The 21,233-nt window shown below is 40.8% G+C and overlaps 1 protein-coding gene across 1 annotated transcript in view; it reads left to right on the forward strand.

Annotated features, from left to right (window-relative positions):
- Positions 1-21,233, forward strand: part of LOC124722986 (dual specificity protein phosphatase MPK-4) — a 136,680-nt gene that overhangs the window by 7,512 nt on the left and 107,935 nt on the right. Inside the window, exon 3 of the mRNA XM_047248155.1 lies at positions 15,441-15,572. Within this exon, the coding sequence (XP_047104111.1) occupies positions 15,441-15,572 (132 nt within the window). The remainder of the gene's footprint in view (positions 1-15,440; positions 15,573-21,233) is intronic.

Genomic DNA, 21,233 nt, shown 5'->3' on the forward strand with positions numbered 1-21,233 from the left:
AGTTGTGGAGACAGACTGATCTGTAGCACAGCCTGAGGCTTAGGTTAGGTTGAAAGATGACAATAAGGTTTGAATTGGTGATGCCAACAAATGTGATGTAATGAGAATAACTACAATTCTTGTCATGTTGTTGCATACTGTATATATGCTGGATTTTGATGTGTCCGTCCTTTTGGTGATAAAAACTGGCAATGCTGTGAACACATTACACATGAGAAAGAAATATGATTTGGTGGCCCCCACCACTTAACCCACTAAAACATTATTTTAAAGTTATTTAAATTGAGGTATAGTGTGTGTACAAGTATCATCCATACTGTCTGGAGTGCTGCTTTTGGAGTGTGGATGCAGAAGGAAAGAAGCTTAACATCTCATTGATGAAGGAATTATTAGTCACATTAGAAGTAGATGAATATGGATAAGTTAGGCTGCAGTACATATTTAACCTGTGACATGCAACATGTGCTGCTGTTGTTTTGTTGATAACAGTTAATGCTGGATGGTTCCCACAACAGACTGAATTTTTGTAGGGTATATTTGTCTGTTTATTTAACTCATTCACTGATGCTCTCTTATTGTTGTAACATTGGAGCAGCTGGATGTGAAAGAGTAGTACACTTCCGTATAATTCACAAAATAATTGCTGTGTCCTTTTGCCTTGAATGTAATGTTCAACCAGGATACTTATGACAAAACATTTACATTAGCAAATATTAGATGTTTTTGACTTTGAAAATACAGATTCAGTATGGTGTCTTCTTAATAAAACATTTGATTTCTAATATTACATCATCTCTAACTGGTGCTACTGTGAGGTGTTCTTTTTTAAATCGAATTTTTTGGTGCATCAACTGATACTTCTATAAGATATATGGGTAGTGATAGAGAATTAGAATTAAAATTAGAATATTTGACAAACTGCCTGTTGACTTCTGTTTTTCTGACATTTCTCCAGCATGAATGGCTGGCATTGTCAAAGCTTCACCCTACATTGCTGGTGGTGGACTAGGTGGTGGAAAGTGAAGCTTTGACAATGCCAGCCATTCGTACAGGCTTAATGTCACTAAAATCGTCAAGCAAACATTATCCGAAGAACCCAAGACAGAAGCCAAGAGGCAGTTTGTCAAAACTAGCCACAAGAACCTTAACAATTCAGTTAGAATATTTGTTTGTTTACATGTACACTCACATTGTAATCTGAACAGGCCAGTACCATATATCAGTGTTGCATGATTATTGATATTAGCCTTTCCTTTACTTATTTCATTCCCTTAAATATTTATTAATTTTGCATGTTAGCGAGCAAGGTGTCATGTTGTGTTTCAGAACTATTTTTTGTTTGCTGTAATGCCGTTTTCTGCCCACACATATGCCCATAGATCATTTTACTTATATAATTTGGTCCCAGTTTACTTCACTGTGTAGGTGATAGAATTATCTCAACCTGTCTGCAGTCAAAGTAATTTTTAAACATTGGTTCATCTGGATACATTACATACTAAAAGAGTGTGGCACAAGTAACATTGACATTTGCAATAATTACTGCCTGTCTAATCTGGGGGGAGGGGGGGGGGTCCAATAAGTAGGGAGAAGTCACAGTTTGTTTTTGGTATTACCATTTTCAGATAATGCCAAGAGACACATGGGAGAATTGCATGTGCAGCATAGCTAATAGCTGATCTTGTGTTCATAAACTCTCCCACAGTAGCACCTCTTCTTGAACACCTCAAAGCTGGAAGTTCACATAAATGGGGTATGATGTTCTTTCAATAATGTACATGACACCAACTGTTTGGTGTGACATCCCACACACTTTATTCCTTGTGGAATTCTCTCATTTACTACGGTAATGACTTTCTACACTATGAAAAATAATTAGTGTAAGCCTATAGACTAGCATTCGCAATTACCATGGGAAGTAACTTCTTCTCTTATTGTACAAGATTAATGGTTCAAATTTATCAAAAAATGACACAGTTCCAATGTAGTATAGTCTTTTGCAATTTGTTAAAGGTGATTGCAATTGGGTGATTCATTTAAATTAGTCCATTACACAAATTAGTGGGTCAAACAGTAGCTGGTTTCAATGACAGTAAAATTATACACTCTTGACAATCGCAACACAGTTCAGAAGAATTTTCATTAATATTGCATACTCCAGTCACTGAAAAGTAATTAAATATTAACGTTCGTGAGTTTTGCCGTTTGCAGTGCATGTATTCTCTCATGAGGGATGTACATAATATAAAGCTAGTGGGTGGACATTCCCTGGAAGTATAAACAAATGATGTTGTTTAAACTTGGTGGGTGTGTAGAGGGGGCAAAATAATGCAATACATGTATTTTTGTTTCTGCCCAATTTCACTTTTTAAGAGGTAAAACATCCCGATAGTTAATTTGGCATATTTAGAGAGAATATCCTCGAAACAATGATATATAAAACATTTTTTTTTATTTAAATGTTGATATTTAATTAATATTCTTGAAAATTGTATAATCAACTTTTGTAATAATTTGAAATTTTGTTAAATACCCGACAACCATTAATTAATTTTGAGAAACAAAAACTTTTGTTATAACATAAATTACAGAAGGTTGAGCCCACATACATTCATGTGTAATAAAGGTGCTCTCTGAAATACCACTTATGTGTAAAAGAAGCTGCACAGAATGTGCTATAGAATTATTTGCAACATATCTAATCAAATATTCGAATAGTCATTATTATTCTAATTATTTATTTTACTTATATTTGTTTTATGTTTTAAATTGTTGTTTTATATTCATATTTTTTTACCATTTCACATTAGTGTATTTTGCTAATTAAAATAATACATTATCATTATACAAACTTATTACAATAGTGATAATCTGTAAACAAATGCTTAAAACATAATGCTTTTTGCCATGCACACAAAATGAACAAAATTTCTTCACATTATATACACAATGAAGAGCGCAATATAAACCAGAATTTCAAATTGTATTGTGTGATCCTGTAAACATCATGATTTAATTTAGGCAAAAATCAAACAGTGGATTAAATTAGGCATATATCAGTACATTGATAAGATTTCTGCTGAATAGAATTGATTGTGTACTAGTGACTGCAGCTTAATTATATTATTTCTCAAGTGGAGATTGACATCATAATCATTCAACAGAACTGGATCTGAAAATCTTCTCATAAATTTCTTCCAACTTTGGAAGCCGTATATGCCCCACAGCTGTACCTTTGCTTCAAGAATTTGGGGGATCATTACATGAATAAGTTTCTTGTCCTCAAGTACGAGGCTCAAAATGGTTTTGTCAGACTGACTGCCTGTCGTTTCATAGTTTTAAAAGAAACTAATAGCAAGTTTGGACAGAGAATTTGAGAATTGTCATGTGACAACATTGAATCTGGTAAACAAACATCTGAGTAGGTCAAGAGATATTTGAAAGATGTTTTCACGGTGTTGTGTATTTTTATACTTACATTTTATTTTAGACATTGTCTGTTAAAAAGGCATTTGGAAATGTATGGATATAAAAATAAATGTCGAATGGCATAATAGGGGAACCTGATTCTTATGGTTTTGGTGGAATTATTTCACTGTTATGTTAATATAATGGTTGCAATACTACATTCTAGGATGGTTCATGCTAAATCACATACTTTGGGACATGGCTCCTGAAACACATGCCAGAAGGTGTGAACTGTGTAATGTTCTTGATGTGTGATGCATGGATTAGATACTACATTTCATTATTATGTCTTCGATTCTCATTAATAAAAGATCTTGTAATAATGATCACTAAAAAGGGCGCTGTTGTGTCTGGTGTTGGCAGTGAGCATAGCTGTGTAAGTCCATGTAAGCAGCTAGCTCAGTTGCATTTGTACCTTCAGTCTGACAAGTACTCTTCATTGATATGTGCAGATATTGCAAATGTTAATGCTTTCATTTGTGAGTCCACAGGGCTTTAATACTAGGTATGTTGATGAAAACAATCTTGTCTGTATGTTGTTACCTGTATAGTTGGGCAGGCAGGCAAATTTTTGTTTTATCGACAGCACTGAAGATGGTCACACAGTGATTGGAATCAAATTGCAACAGAAATAAAGATTTCTACTTCAATGGCCAACACTGACTCAGTTGTTATTAATATTGGTGTAAAGATCGTGGTGCATGCAACTCCTGATGGAGTCTCCATTCAAATAAAAGAAGTTATTCAGTATGTTAAGGGAAATAAAAATTTAGCTATGGTGATATTTTGGGTTTTTATAGAGGGCAGAAGAAAGGAAAGAAAAGTGGTAGGAAAGCATGATCTGGGGAAAAGGAATGAAAGTGGAAGCCACTTGGTAGAAGTTGCACAGAGAAGAATAATGTAAACACTTGTTTTAAGAATTAGGAAAGAAAACTGTGTATGTGGAAAAGACTTACGGACATGTGATATCTGGTAGATTATGTACTGGTGAGGCAGGGATTTAGAAAACAATGTTTTAAAACTGCTAGATGCCTTTCCACTGTTGAGCAGTTTCACATTTTCTTTTCCGTGAGAAATTCTCTCAAAACCTGCCATTTCGGCATTCGTGCAGTGAATTGAAAGGAGTAAATGTATTATGATCTTCTGCAGGAAACAATTCCAGAAACTGAATACATTGTTTCAGCCGTCTCTCTGTCATCTTACATTTTGGTACCAGTATGATCACTGAGGAACTAAATAGATTATTTTGATTTTAATCTACAAAAGGCCAAACTTATTAGAATTTTGTCAGATCAGTTGGCTAGATTTTACTTTTCAGTTCATTGAACTGATTCTCACATTGCGCTCCTTATGATCACTTTTCTGGTATCTTAGTGCAGCACATTTGAAGACCTGCGGGACAGTATGGACATCAGTGATGGCCACTAGGCAGTGCTGCTGCAATTTGGGGTGCCAGTGTAAGCACCACCACAAGCCACACCTGCCCAACCGGCCTATTGTGGCTCGCAGTTGCCCTATAAGGCCAGCAGTGGGGCCACTCTGTCCTTTACTTGTGATTTTTCTGTATTACTGTATCAATCTTGCTACACACTGTTGCCTTAGTTCTGAATTCGCTCCGTCTTAGTATTCAATGTGATTTGCCCTTTGGACTTGTTATTATGCCATGCCATCTCCATTGTCTGTCATTCTCTCATTTTGTCCGTCTGTTGTTCTTTGGCAACTTGCTGTCGACACTCTTGGCCAAGTCGGCCAGCCGATATTGGTTTTGTTGTCATCTTTGGATTTGTTGGGTTCTTGTCACTATAACTTTAACTGCACCCAGCCCCCCTTTTTTCCCCAGCAAGTATTTGACTTTGCTTAATCCGTGATGTTCTCATTGCTTTAGTAGCAACTTCTTGGAATGGCTGTCAAACCGTGGTGTGTCTGTTCATTCCCTCAAAACCTTCCTCAACAAAAATTTATTTATGGCATTTTGTATGTTGTTGTTGTTGTTGTCTTCAGTCCTGAGATTGATTTGATGCAGCTCTCGATGCTACTCTATCCTGTGCAAGCTTCTTCATCTCCCAGTACTTACTGCAACCTACATCCTTCTGAATCTGCTGAGTGTATTCATCTCTTGGTCTCCCTCTACGATTTTTACCCTCCACTCTGCCCTCCAATGCTAAATTTGTGATCCCTTGATGCCTGAGAACATGTCCTACCAACCGGTCCCTTCTTCTCGTCAAGTTGTGCCACAAACTCCTCTTCTCCCCAATTCTATTCAATACCTCCTCATTAGTTATGTGATCTACCCATCTAATCTTCAGCATTCTTCTGTAGCACCACATTTTGAAAACTTCTATTCTCCTCTTGTCCAAACTATTTATCATCCATGTTTCACTTCCATACGTGGCTACACTCCGTACAAATACTTTCAGAAACGACTTCCTGACACTCAAATCTATACTCGATGTTAACAAATTTCTCTTCTTCAGAAACGCTTTCCTTGCCATTGCCAGTCTACAATTTATATCCTCTCTACTTCGACCATCATCAGTTATTTTGCTCCCCAAATAGCAAAACTCCTTTACTACTTTCAGCGTCTCATTTCCTAATCTAATTCCCTCAGCATCACCCGACTTAATTCGACTACATTCCATTATACTCGTTTTGCTTTTGTTGATGTTCATCTTATATCCTCCTTTCAAGACACTGTCCATTCCGTTCAGCTGCTCTTCCAAGTCCTTTGCTGTCTCTGACAGAATTACAATGTCATCGGCGAACCTCAACGTTTTTATTTCTTCTCCATGGACTTTAATACCTACTCCGAATTTTTCTTTTGTTTCCTTTACTGCTTGCTCAATATACAGATTGAATAATATTGGGGAGAGGCTACAACCCTGTCTCACTCCCTTCCCAACCACTGCTTCACTTTCATGCCCCTCGACTCTTATAACTGCCATCTGGTTTCTGTACAAATTGTAAATAGCCTTTTGCTCCCTGTATTTTACCCCTGCCACCTTTAGAATTTGAAAGAGAGTATTCCAGTCAACATTGGCAAAAGATTTCTCTAAGTCTGCAAGTGCTAGAAACATAGGTTTTTCTTTTCTTAATCTATTTTCTAAGATAAGTCATAGGGTCAGTATTGCCTCACGTGTTCCAACATTTCTATCGAATCCAAACTGATCTTCGCTGAGGTCGGCTTCTACCAGTTTTTCCATTCGTCTGTAAAGAATTCGCATTAGTATTTTGCAGCTGTGACTTATTAAACTGATAGTTCGGTAATTTTCACATCTGTCAACACCTGCTTTCTTTGGGATTGGAATTATTATATTCTTCTTGAAGTCTGAGGGTATTTCGCCTGTCTCATACATCTTCCTCACCAGATGGTAGAGTTTTGTCAGGACTGGCTGTCCCAAGGCCGTCAGTAGTTCTAATGGAATGTTATCTACTCCTGGGGCCTTGTTTCCACTCAGGTCTTTCAGTGCTCTGTCAAACTTTTCACACAGTATCATATCTCCCATTTCATCTTCATCTACATTCTCTTCCATTTCTATAATATTGTCCTCAAGTACATCGCCCTTGTATAGACCCTCTATATACTCCTTCCACCTTTCTGCTTTCCCTTCTTTGGTTAGGACTGGGTTTCCATCTGAGCTCTTGATATTCGTACAAGTGGTTCTCCTTTCTCCAAAGGTTTCTTTAATTTTCCCGTAGGTAGTATCTATCTTACCCCCAGTGAGATAAGCCTCTACATCCTTACATTTGTCCTCTAGCCATCCCTGCTTAGCCATTTTGCACTTCCCGTCAATCTCATTTTTGAGACGTTTGTATTCCCTTTTGCCTGCTTCATTTACTGCGTTTTTATATTTTCTCCTTTCATCAATTAAATTCAATATTTCTTCTGTTACCCAAGGATTTCTACTAGCCCTCGTATTTTTACCTACTTGATCCTCTACTGCCTTCACTACTTCATCCCTCAGAGCTACCCATTCTTCTTTCCCCCATTCCTGTCAATTGTTCCCTTATACTCTCCCTGAAACTCTGTACAACCTCTGGTTTAGTCAGTTTATCCAGGTCCCATCTCCTTAAATTCCCACCTTTTTGCAGTTTCTTCAGTTTTAATCTACAGTTCGCAACCAATAGATTGTGGTCAGAGTCCACATCTGCCCCTGGAAATGTCTTACAGTTTAAAATCTGGTTCCTAAATCTCTGTCTTACCATTATATAATCTATCTGATACCTTCTAGTATCTCCAGGATTCTTCCATGTATACAACCTTCTTTTATGATTCTTGAACCAAGTGTTAGCTATGATTAAGTTATGCTCTGTGCAAAATTCTACCAGACAGCTTCCTCTTTCATTTCTCTCCCCCAATCCATATTCACCCACTATGTTTCCTTCTCTTCCTTTTCCTACTCTCGAATTCCAGTCACCCATGACTATTAAATTTTCGTCTCCCTTCACTACCTGAATAATTTCTTTTATCTCATCATACATTTCATCAATTTCTTCATCATCTGCAGAGCTAGTTGGCATATAAACTTGTATTACTGTAGTAGGCATGGGCTTCGTGTCTACCGTGGCCACAATAATGCGTTCACTGTGCTGTTGGTAGTAGCTTACCCGCACTCCAATTTTTTTATTCATTATTAAACCTACTCCTGCATTACCCATATTTGATTTTGTATTTATAACCCTGTATTCACCTGACCAGAAGTCTTGTTTCTCCTGCCACCAAACTTCACTAATTCCCACTGTATCTAACTTCAACCTATCCATTTCCGCCGGCCGAAGTGGCCGTGCGGTTAAAGGCGCTGCAGTCTGGAACCGCAAGACCGCCACGGTCGCAGGTTCGAATCCTGCCTCGGGCATGGATGTTTGTGATGTCCTTAGTTCTAAGTTCAAGGTGACTAATGACCTCAGCAGTTGAGCCCCATAGTGCTCAGAGCCATTTGAACCATTTTTTTTTTTTTTTATCCATTTCCCTTTTTAAGTTTTCAAACCTTCCTGCCCGATTAAGGGATCTGACATTCCACGCTCCGATCCGCAGAATGCCCGTTTTCTTTCTTCTGATAGCGACGTCGTCTAGAGTAGTCCCTGCCCGGAGATCCGAATGGGGGAATATTTTACCTCCGGAATATTTTACCCAAGAAGACGCCATCATCATTTAACCATACAGTAAAGCTGCATGCCCTCGGGAAAAATTACGACTGTAGTTTCCCCTTGCTTTCAGCCGTTCGCAGTACCAGCACAGCAAGGCCGTTTTGGTTAGTGTTGCAAGGCCAGGTCAGTCAATCATCCCGACTGTTGCCCCTGCAGCTACTGAAAAGTCTGGTGCTCCTCTTCAGGAACCACACATTTGTCTGGCCTCTCAACAGATACCCCTCCACTGTGGTTGCACCTATGGTATGGCCATCTGTATCACTGAGGCACACAAGCCTCCCCACCAACGGCAAGGTCCATGGTTCTTGGGGGTGGTCATTTTGTATAATGCTGTTGAATTTCATTCATTTGTGCTCCACATCTTTTCGCATCCAGCAAATGATATAGGAACTTGTTGACAGTATTCAGAGGGAGGTCTATTTAATTAGCTATTTATGGTGTTGGGTAATAGAATATTTTGAGGAATTATGGCACTCTGCCAAGAAAATACAAACAGAAGAGGAATGCAACACTTTATTAACAACTTTAGTGCTTGCCTGAATGAACACTTGAAAGTACAGTAGTCCACTCCAGACAGTCTACAAAGTACCTGCTGGAGGAAGGTACACACAGCAAATATCAAACAACAGAGCCAAGGCAGATTCGGAGTCCAGGCCCAACCTACACAGGGGTCCTCTGACTTACTGTTCCATGATTAACTGAACTCTCTTGGGTGATGTGCCACCACCTTACATCCCTTGTGGCGGCCATATCTCACATTGGGCTACACCCAGTCAATGCCCTTTCACTTGCGTGTCTTCGTATTCAGCAAGCAGAATCAGTCACAATGGCTACCACTCTTGCTCGCAGGGGTTGCATTGACCCCATATGGGACACGTCCCTCCACTGAGGAAAAATTTATGGGTACTGTGCTCTGTGACGACAAATTTTTATGTAAGTTTTAGTCTATTGTATTACTTTAGCATGAATGATTACATTTCTTTTAGACAGTTATTTATTGCCTACCATGACTATAATTCTAGTTACCTGGAAGCAATACATAATTACTTTACAATGAAAGACACTTCCAATTCTGATTTCAAATCACTTCCCTGAAGGAGATGGACATTTACTTTATAATGACTGACACATCCTACCCTCATTACAGTTGTCACCTAGAAAGAGATACACACTTTACTTTACAATAGTTGACATTTTTAGGGTAGCTAAAACAAGTAGAAGAATTTACATGTTTAGTAATTGAAGCAGAGAGGCAGTAGTGTCATATCTGAAAGAGGAATTCAAAACATTTACCTTAGAGGACATGTGGCTCAAGTTTAAATGAGTATTTCACCTTACACTTCATAGCCTTGTACCTAGTAGAACAATTCATATTGGAAGGGACCCTCCATAGAGTACAGTCTCTGTAAACGAACTTATAAAGAAAGAGTAACTATTGCCTTGTAGATATAAAAGAAAGCAAAGGGCTATAGGTAAAGAGGTGCTGAATGAAACACATTTAACTGGCAAATGGGTTATGTGTGAAACTTTCAGTGATAGTCATATCAACATCATATCAAAAAATCTGTCACAAAACCCAAAGAAATTCTGGTTGTATGTAAAGGCTATAAGTGATGTCAGAGTTACTGTCCAGACACTCGTGGATGGCATGGGAACTGAATTTTTTAAAAGACCAATGTGATGTCACATGGTGGCTATCACTCTGATGCAAAGAATGAGTCACACCATTCCAACAGAGATGTGCACTGCTGTATCCATATCTACGCTATACATTTAAATGTATGGCTGTGAGTACTGGTACTTAATGCTCTACTGTACCTGATGCATTTCTCTCACTACATTTGCAGAAGGAACATGTGAAGAGTGATTGCTTGTGTGTCTGCTTTATATCCTACAATTACTGTTACTGTCTTGGCTTGTAAATCAGTTAAATGTAGGTGAGTGTTGTTTAAATGAGGTGCATCTAAAATATTTAGTGAACTGACCTACAATGAAATGTCAGTGTGTGTTAATAATTCATGCATGTATGTGCACAGAGATGTATGTCAAGGAGAACTGAAATTGATTTGGGCACATTCATTACTAGTAAAAGTTTACAAAATGAATGCTGGAAGTGTAAATGTACTTAAGCTGATTCAGACTCTTCCAGAAAGGAAACTGTCAGTGATGCACAAGTGCAAACAAGTACAACAGGTAGTGGTACAACTTTAGCTACTACCTCTTGAGATCAATATCACATCAATGGGGGATTAGCAAGGACATTGTTATTAGCTGTCATTCATCTGGTATCCTGGCTCAGTGAGTTTCAAAGTCTGTGGAAGACAGGGATCTCGATGACGACCACACTAGACAGTACTGCTCTAATCTGTGAACACTGGTGCAGCACTGACTGTGCAGACATGCCCATCTTGCCGACCCATCAATGCTCACAGCTGCCCTTTAAAAGCCAGCTGTGTAGCTGGTCAGTCAGTCTGTCGCGCTTTCTCTGTGCTATTGTATTGCTCTCGCTACACATTGTTGTCTTGATTCTGAATTCACTATGTCTCATGTTTTGATCTTGGTTTATTCACTGGACTAACTCTTCTGTGCTGTCTCTATTGTTTTTCTTTCTCTAGTTGTTGTCCACCTGTTTACTTTCCGGCGACTCACTGTGACACCCTCGGTCGGTTGGCCTGTTCCACTGGTTTCGGAATCATTCCTGCAGATTTTGGCCACTATAATTCACAAATATTTGAATAAATAGATGACCCATTCCCAGTTTATGCCACTCAAATTGACTGATCAACAGAAAGCATCATGGGAAGAAAAAAATACTAGATTTCATTTATGTATATGACAGATCCATATTTTCTGCAAACGTCAAAACACGTGATGAGATTTGGTGGTACCGGTCAGATCAAAAGAAGGGTAAACACCCAACACAGTCATAGTATATAGCTGTCTGTATTGTATTTTGACATGCACCCAAAGGCTTGTGACATCAGTGCTTGGATTAGAAACCTTGTTGATGGTTTTCAGTTTATAATGTTGTCGAAAGTGTGTTGTGTCCACTGGAGATGACATTGCATACGATCAGGAAGTTTTGTTTGTGTCTTCTGTTCTTTGTTTTATGATGTCATCCAATAAAATTTTACAGACTAGTTTGACCATATATTCCCTCTGAAAAATCAGTTCTTGAAATTTCCATGGGACAATTAATGTTATTCTTAAAGTGATTTCTATTCAATATTGTTCACCTTATCTGTTGAAATCTTCACCTCATCTGTTGAAATCTTTCAACAGTGGAACGTAAAATGAGTCCATGGATTCAGCTATTTCATGTATACATTTTATATTCCGTGTTTGCTTACACACCATGTTCAGCAATATATTGGGCAGTTATAATTAAAATTTCCCTATTTAACATGTTATAACACAGAAACTAATTACCATATGAGTACCAAATGTGATTAAACTAATGTTCAGAGTATGGGGTGCATGATTTCTATGCATCATGGCGCCTCCATCCAGCTACAACAATGGCCACCAGGTGTGTCATCATAAGTCATTGTGATTCATAGTCTCACATACCTGACCAGTTGCACTGCATGTGTTGACGTGTCAACATAAGCTTGGACAGAAGGAGCAGGTCATTATTGGTGAATCTCTAACATCAAAACAACAGTAATGCTGCAGCCTCACTTTGAGAATATAGCAGTGTGAAAGGATTATGGAAGGGCCATCAGTCTCCATCTGCTGTGCTGAGCATGAAGTAGTAGTTCGGATCAACTGGAGAAATGGATGTCGCTCTGGAAAGAGGCTAACAACCAGTTGCACCACAGGTGATTGATGGAATTGCTGTTCCTATGGCAGACAATGTTATACACAATTCCTGATTGTCAGACAGTGCACATGCCGTGTCACAACAGTTGAACGTCCCATGGTCCACTGTACAGAAAGTGCTTCAAACCATTCTCAAATGGTATATATACAAGATCTATATCATACAATAGTTTGCACCACAGGACACATGATGACATGTTGACTTCGCCCTCCACTTTCTCGCAAGGATTGAAGTTGTTGAGGGTTGGCGCTGGACCATCCTATGGGAAAGATGTAGCTCATTTTTCTCTGACGGGTGAGATGAACACACAGAATTGCTGAGTGTGGGGATCTTCACATCCAGTCACTGTGCATGAAGCTCCTCTTTGTGGTGAACGTGTCACTGTATGGGCACCCGAGGACCAAAGACGTACAGTGTGACTGGCCAGCGCTACTGTGATATGTTTCGCCAGCGTGTCATTCCTACCCAACCAGAGAGAGACACATTGAACTCAACAATTTTCATGCAAGATGGTGCCCACCACACATTTCTTGTGAAGTTCACCTTCTTATCCAACATACATTTGGAGATGATCAAATTATTAGCTGATAATTTCCAAATGCTTGGCTGGCATGATCACCTGATCCCACTCCCTGTGATTTCTGGTAGTGGGGCTACCTGAAGGACAGGGTTTATCGGGGGAACATTCACACGTGCTGATCTGAAGTGCAGCAAATCAAGAGAGGTAGCCAGCATACCTACGGATATGCTTCCTTCTGCTATGCAAAATGCAATCCTGTGCTTTCAGACTCTTCTGGACACTGATGCGCACCATATTGAGCCCCTTTTGTAGCAGTAATGGCCCTGGTGTGTAATGGTATGCTATATTGTAGCAGCACATTAAAAGTGTTTCAATTGAATTGATTCTGCAGTATTTCTCTTCCGTTTGTCCTTGTCATTAATGTTACCAAGTTTGGTACTTGTGTGGTAATTAGTTTCCATGTTGTAACATGTAAAATGGGGAAAGTTTAATTATAACCACCCGGTATTTGCTTCAAAACTTAAGATTCCAGAATTTTGGGTAATATTTATTTATTTAATCATGCAGGGATTGTCTCTCAGTTATGTGATTTGTCATCATAATACAATGAAAAGAAATAACTTTGATGTACTTACACACAGATGTTTTGAGAGGGTAGAACAGATGGTTGACAGTGGTTCAAGGAATCATTCCAGCATTTTCTTGAATGATTTAGGAAAATTTAACGGAGATAGTCGGATAGAGCAAACTCCATCCTCCCGAATATGTGTTTAACAGCTGCATTTGGTTGGCCCCTATTGTGCTTTTAATCATACACAATTTGCAACAGATAACTTCTATACAAATTATAAATTAAAGTCCATTGCCTCATTTTTCTGTCAGTGTGAAGACTAATCTCAGGAAGTGCTGTAGGGATTTTGATACAATTTTACTAACAGGTAGACTAGTCCACAAGGAATTCCAGCTGGAGATACTTAGTGCCCCCTGTGTGGAGCCAGGCTGAGTTTCTAGCATAATGTAGCAGATACTTCAGTTTCAGCATTTTGTTGACAGGGAACCAGCAACTTTATTAAATTCCTTAAAGTGTTTATTAACAGCTCTGTCAACAGTCACAGTATTTATATTAGGCAACTAGTTTCAAACCTTACATGTTCATTTTCATGCCTGTCCTATGGAAGCTGCACTGACTGTGCCAGATCGTAATAATAAAAATCGGACTGGCAACACATGCTTTATAAATGTTTGCAGAATGCCACTTTGCTGTTTATTATTAAGATCAGCACTGTCCGTGCAGCCCAGTTAGAACAGGCTTGAAGAAGAACCTGTAAAGTTTGAAACTAGTTGCCTAATATAAATACTATGACTGTTGACAGAATCATTAATAAACACTTTAAGGTATTGTAGTAGAGTCAGTGAAAGAAGATCCCGGGTAGTTGCGATAGTCTTGGTGCATCTACTTTGCACATCTATGTCAACCAGTCACCTAATGTATGTGTCTATGGCAATGTCTCAGTGTAGTCACAACTGAATGGATGACTTGTTTTCATCTGTAGCCATTTGAACTTCACAGTTTAAAGGTAGCAACAACATTGACAGCTGTCAAGGATTCTCTCTTGCTGACTGTGCTATAGCCCCTTTTTTAATCATAATATACCATAGATTTAGCTACATGTTTTGTGGATCATTTGTATGATTAATCATAGCAAAAAAAATAAAAAATAAATAAAAAATAAAAAAACTATCAGATGGTTGGAAGAAAACACTGGTCACACCTGTCTACAAGAATAGTACCAGAAATGATCCACAGAAGTACCATCCAATAACTCTTGAGTTAATGAGCTCAAACATAAGGAAGCAACACTCCCATAGTGACTGCAAAAACAGGATTAGATCTATTGCACCATGCACAGAGGCAGCAGCCATTCTTCCTATTCGCAGTATGCTAATGGACCAAGAGGAAACCTTAATGTATGGTACAGTGGGAAGTATCCTTTGCCATAAAATTTACAGTGATCTGCGGAATATAGTTGTAGATGTAGATATTCCAAACGGATCTTGACTAGGATTTTTCAAACAATCTTTTCTCATGAATAGGCTGCAATGTCCTCAAGTACTGAAGAGTCAGTGACATGCAACTAAATTTTCAATCATTCCTTATCGTGTTTCTGCTCATATACATATTTGCACCCTGTGAGCACATTTGTGAGCCATTAATACTGTTGTGAATTGCTACTGCATTTTTAGTTGAGTGAAGTGTACAAGTCTACATTTTTGTACATTTGATGTTAGTAACCATTGCTTGCATACATAATTTGGAATGTTTATGCTGTTTTTTTTTCTAATAATACTTTTGGGTCTGTACTAGATAAGTATAATAAGTAAGTAAGAACTATCATTCAGATATTTTAAAATGATATTTTACATGTCTTTATATATGAATTACTGAAAGTACTATTTATACCATGTGATGATCTCCTCCCTCAGGAAACCTTACAGCAGCAACTGATTTAGAAGCTCTGGAAAAATATAAAATAAATCACATACTGACTGTTGATTCTTGTCCTCTTCCCAAGAACATTGTCATGGGTCCAGGAATCAAAACAAAATTTATTCAAGGTAAGAATGGCAACTCAATTGTTTTGTATTCTTTCACATACTTTGTAATAACTAACATTAAATATCATTACCTATATGAGGGATGAAGTAGTGAAGGCAGCAGAGGATCAAGTAGGTAAAAAGATGAGGGCTAGTAGAAATCCTTGGGTAACAGAAGAAATATTGAAGTTAATTGATGAAAGGAGAAAATATAAAAATGCAGTAAATGAGACAGGCGAAAAGGAATACAAACGTCTCAAAAATGAGATCGACAGAAAGTGCAAAATGGCTAAGCAGGGATGGCTAGAGGACAGATGTAAGGATGTAGAGGCTTATCTCACTAGGGGTAAGATAGATACTACCTACAGGAAAATTAAAGAAACCTTTGGAGAAAGGAGAACCACTTGTACGAATATCAAGAGCTCAGATGGAAACCCAGTCCTAACCAAAGAAGGGAAAGCAGAAAGGTGGAAGGAGTATATAGAGGGTCTATACAAGGGCGATGTCCTTGAGGACAATATTATAGAAATGGAAGAGAATGTAGATGAAGATGAAATGGGAAATATGATACTGCATGAAGAGTTTGACAGAGCACTGAAAGACCTGAGCCGATACAAGGCCCCGAGAGTAGACAACATTCCATTAGAACTACTGACGGCCTTGGGACAGCCAGTCCTGACAAACTCTTATCATATGTTGAGCAAGATGTAAGAGACAGGCGAAGTACCCCCAGACTTCAAGAAGAATATAATAATTCCAATCCCAAAGAAAGCAGGTGTTGACAGATGTGAAAATTACCAAACTATCAGTTCAATAAGTCATGCCTGCAAAATACTAACACGAATTATTTACGGACGAATGGAAAAACTGGTAGAAGCCGACCTCAGCGAAGATCAGTTTGGAGTCCGTAGAAATGTTGGAACACGTGAGGCAATACTGACCCTATGACTTATCTTAGAAGAAAGATTAAGGAAAGGAAAACCTACATTTCTACCATTTGTAGACTTAGAGAAAGCTTTTGACAATGTTGACTGGAATACTCTCTTTCGAATTCTGAAGGTGGCAGGGGTAAAATACAGGAAGCGAAGGGCTATTTACAATTTGTACAGAAACCAGATGGCAGTTATAAGAGTCGAGGGGCATGAAAGTGAAGCAGTGGTTGGGAAGGGAGTGAGACAGGGCTGTAGCCTCTCCCCAATGTTATTCAATCTGTATATTGAGCAAGCAGTGAAGGAAACAAAAGAAAAATTTGGAGTAGGTATTAAAATCCATGGAGAAGAAATAAAAACGTTGAGGTTCACCGATGACATTGTTATTCTGTCAGAGACAGCAAAGGACATGGAAGAGCAGTTGAACGGAATGGACAGTGTCTTGAAAGGAGGATATAAGATGAACATCAACAAAAGCGAAACGAGGATAATGGAAAGTAGTCGAATTAACTAGGGTGATGCTCAGGCAATTAGATTAGGAAATGAGACACTTAAAGTAGTAAAGGAGTTTTGCTATTTGGGAAGCAAAATAACTGATGATGGTTGAAGTAGAGAGGATATAAAATGTAGACTGGCAATGGCAAGGAAAGCGTTTCTGAAGAGAAATTTGTTAACATCAAGTATAGATTTAAGTGTCAGGAAGTCGTTTCTGAAAGTATTTGTATGGAGTGTAGCCATGTATGGAAGTGAAACATGGACGATAAATAGTTTGGACAGGAAGAGAGTAGAAGCTTTCGAAATGTGGTGCTACAGAAGAATGCTGAAGATTAGATGGGTAGATCACATAACTAATGAGGAGGTATTGAATAGAATTGGGGAGAAGAGGAGTTTGTGGCACAACTTGACGAAAAGAAGGGACCGGTTGGTAGGACATGTTCTCAGGCATCAAGGGATCACAAATTTAGCATTGGAAGGCAGCGTGGTGGGTAAAAATCGTAGAGGGAGACCAAGAGATGGATACACTCAGCAGATTCAGAAGGATGTAGGTTGCAGTAGGTATTGGGAGATGAAGAAACTTGCACAGGATAGGGTAGCGTGGAGAGCTGCATCAAACCAGTCTCAGGACTGAAGACAACAACAACAACAACCTATATGCATCAGTCTCGATATAATTATGATTTGAAGAAAGCAGGTCACATCTCACTGGAAACCAAAGTGCACATAATAAGAAAGAGACTGTGGAAAAAAAACACATTTCAGCTTGTGCATACAGTGATACCTCATTTCAAGAAATGAGAAATTTGCACATCTTTTCTTGTACATATCCAGTGTACCAGAAGGAAACTTGAGACGTTGTATGGGTCTTTGAAGTTTTATGGTGATTATTGATTCCGTCTCACTATTGTAGGGTGAGTTAGTAACATGTTTTTGCAAAATTTATTGTGTTGTATAAAGTGGCTGTTTACCAAAGGAAGAAAATGGAGTTTCAGAATTACCTCTAGAATAAATATTCGTTCTACACAAGATAAAGAACTGCAGCCTTTTTGTGAATGTATCTTGCTAACTAGCAGCTCATTACTTTTTCTTCTCCAAATTCCTGTCATAAAACATGTAATTTTTCAGATGCAAGTTTTAGCATTTCTTGAACTAGAGGGAAGGTTTCTAAAAGAAATTTTTTCCCCACTCATTTTGATGTTTATGAAATCACTGTTGAACTTGAATCAGTAAGTCCCAGGCACTTAAAAAATATAATTAATAGGAATGATATTTGTAGTAATACGATTCACGTTTCCATCGCACTTCACCTAGTGTAGGCCGGGAACTGTCTGCTAGACCTGCCCGATGTGAACTGACTGGGCCTGGCCCATGCTGCCGGAGTTGTTGTTGTTGTTGTTATGCCGGCACAGGTCGCGTCCGAATTCTCGCGTACCCTCTGGTGGACGGGACTCTACTTGGAGCAACTACCGTCCGTGACGCGCCGTGCCAATGTGGGCCTCCCGCGATCTTTCTGGTGGCTACAGCACTCCTCCTCCTTCGGGGGGTGCAGCCACTGTGATCCACTGCGTCGGAAGGTGGAGGGTTGGGCCGGAGCGATGACCTCCACATCCATTGGATGGCCAGAGTCGAGGGGATCTGCCAACCCTAGAGCCGGAACCTTCGAATACGGCTGGAAGTGACCCACATGAAGAGGCCCCCGTCGTCCCACAACCGGAGCCCGGGACAGAATGGGCGACAAGCTGTCGAACGCCGGATCCTGTTCCACCTCGGGAGGGGCAAGACCCAGTGGCGGGGACGAAGGGGAAGGGATGACCCCAGGTGAACCAGCCTCCTGAGAAACCGGGCCTGCTAGGGGGGCCGGCTCTCGCTGGGACATCTTGAACAATGGTGATGCCGGTGCTGGAGCTACTGGAGGCTGCCAAGGCTGAGAACCATCGCAGTGCAGCAGAGTCACAGTGGGGAGAGAAGGTAACGTCCCCTGTGAAACCAACACAGGTGCCAGCAATGGGGAAACCGGTGTCCGAGAGGTCGGAGGGTGGGTGCCCGAACGTGGACGTAGCTGATTTTGGTGACGACGTACCACCCGGTCCCCCACCTGCAAGGTATAGAGCCGGCGGCCATGTCGGCACAGGACCACCGCCGGAATCCAACGTGGATTGCGACCAAACCCACGGGCCCAGACTGACATACCCAGTGGAAATTCAGGCACTCCGTTTTTTGAAGACTGGCGAGGACCAGGCTGGAGGAGGTGCAGCAGAGTCCTAGGTTGACGCCCATGGAGGAGCTCTGCGGGGCTGCGTTCTCCCATTGGTGTGGCCCGGTATGCCATCAAGAAAAACGTCAATGCTTCCTCCGCAGGAAATTCGTGCACTTCCTTTTTATCTGCATCTTAAATGTGCGCACCATGCGCTCGGCTTCCCCATTCGATTGTGGATGGAAGGGGGGGAGAGCAAACGTGCCGAATACCGAAGCGCCTACAAAAATCCTGGAAGGTCTGCGAAATAAACTGCGGTCCATTGTCCGAGACCAGGGTGATTGGCAGACCTTCCACAGAAAAGATTTTTGCTAGTGCCTGGATTGTGACTTCTGAAGCAGTTGAGGAGCAGCGAACCACATACGGGAATCGGGAATAAGCATCAATGACAATGAGCCAAAAGCCATTGAGAAACGGTCCCGCAAAATCGATGTGAACACGTTCCCATGCTTGGGTTGCTGGCGGCCATGAAGAGAACGCTGCCCTGGGAGATGCTTGTTGGCTTGCACACTGGGAACAGGCGGCCACCAAGTGCTCAATTTCTCTGTCAATACCGGGCCAGTACACATGTCTGCGAGCCAAGGTTTTAGTACGGGAAACACCCCAGTGTCCCCGCATGTAATAACGTGAGGACCTCCCTTCGTAAACCTGCAGGAATAACGACGCGAGGAGCTGTATCATCGGTAGCCAGAAGGAGAACTCCTTCCAAGACAGAGAGGCGGTCTCGTAGAATGAAATAATTACAAAGAGGGTCCGAGGCCCGGCCCAGAGGGCGGGAAGACCACCCCTGCTGAATGAGGCGAAGTACTTGCCAGAGAACCGGGTCAGCCGCCGTTTCCCTGGCGACTCGAGAACTAGTGATCGGGAAGCCATCAACCGCTTGGTGGGACGCCACATCCAAATGAACACACATAATCTCCTCTTGATCGAGCGTAGGATCCGGGCCCACCGGAAGACGGGAAAGAGCGTCGGCGTTGGCATGCTGTCCTGTAGGGCGAAAATGAATGTCATAATGGTACTTAGAGAGGAACAAGGCCCAGCGCTGTAGCCTGTGGGCCGCCCTATCCGGAATCTGAGAGGCGGGGCCAAATAACGATATTAACGGCTTATGGTCAGTGATTAACTGAAACTTCGTGCCATACAAGAAAGGGTGAAAATTGGTAACAGCGTAGACAATGGCCAAAGCCTCTTTTTCCACCTGGGAGTAATAGGCCTGCGCGGGACTAAGCGTTTTAGACGCAAATGCCAGTGGTTGCTCGGAACCATCTGCGTTGCGATGGGCCAGGACCGCCCCCACCCCATACTGCGACGCGTCGGTAGCCAGGACCAACGGCTTATGGGGATCAAAAGTAGCCAAACAGGGGGCTGACGTGAGGAGGCCCTTCAACGAGGTGAATGCTCGCTCGCATGCAGGCGACCAATCAAAAGGAACACCCTTGTGCAGAAGGCAGTACAGGGGGTGGGCTATAGTGGAAGCCCTGGGAATGAACCGGTGGTAATAGGCTATCTTGCCTAAAAAAAAGCTTGTAACTCTTTCAGCTAAGCGGGCCGAGGAAAGTTGACGATACCTTGGACCAAACTTTCTAGTGGCTGGATGCCGCGCCGAGATATGGTGTAGCCCACATACTCAATGGACGGTTGGAAGAAGGTTGACTTATGCAGGTTGCAGCGCAAGCCCACAGACCTGAATTTGAGAAAGAGGGTGCGAAGGTTGTGCAAGTGTTCCTTCGTGCTGCGGCCTGTGACAATTATGTCATCCAGGTAATTAATACAATGAGGGATTGTCGACATGACATGCTCAAGGTAACGCTGGAATATCGCCGGGACACTGGATATTCCAAAGGCCAACCGCTGGTATTGGTAAAGGCCAAACAGAGTGTCGATGACCGCCAGCTGTTTGGAGTCCTCATCAAGTGGTATCTGATGATAAGCCTCCGACAGATCAATTTTCGAAAAATATTGGCCTCCCGCCACGGCGGAGAACAATTCATCAGCACGAGG

This window comes from Schistocerca piceifrons, chromosome X (assembly GCF_021461385.2).
Source record: "Schistocerca piceifrons isolate TAMUIC-IGC-003096 chromosome X, iqSchPice1.1, whole genome shotgun sequence".
Lineage (NCBI taxonomy): Eukaryota > Metazoa > Arthropoda > Insecta > Orthoptera > Acrididae > Schistocerca > Schistocerca piceifrons.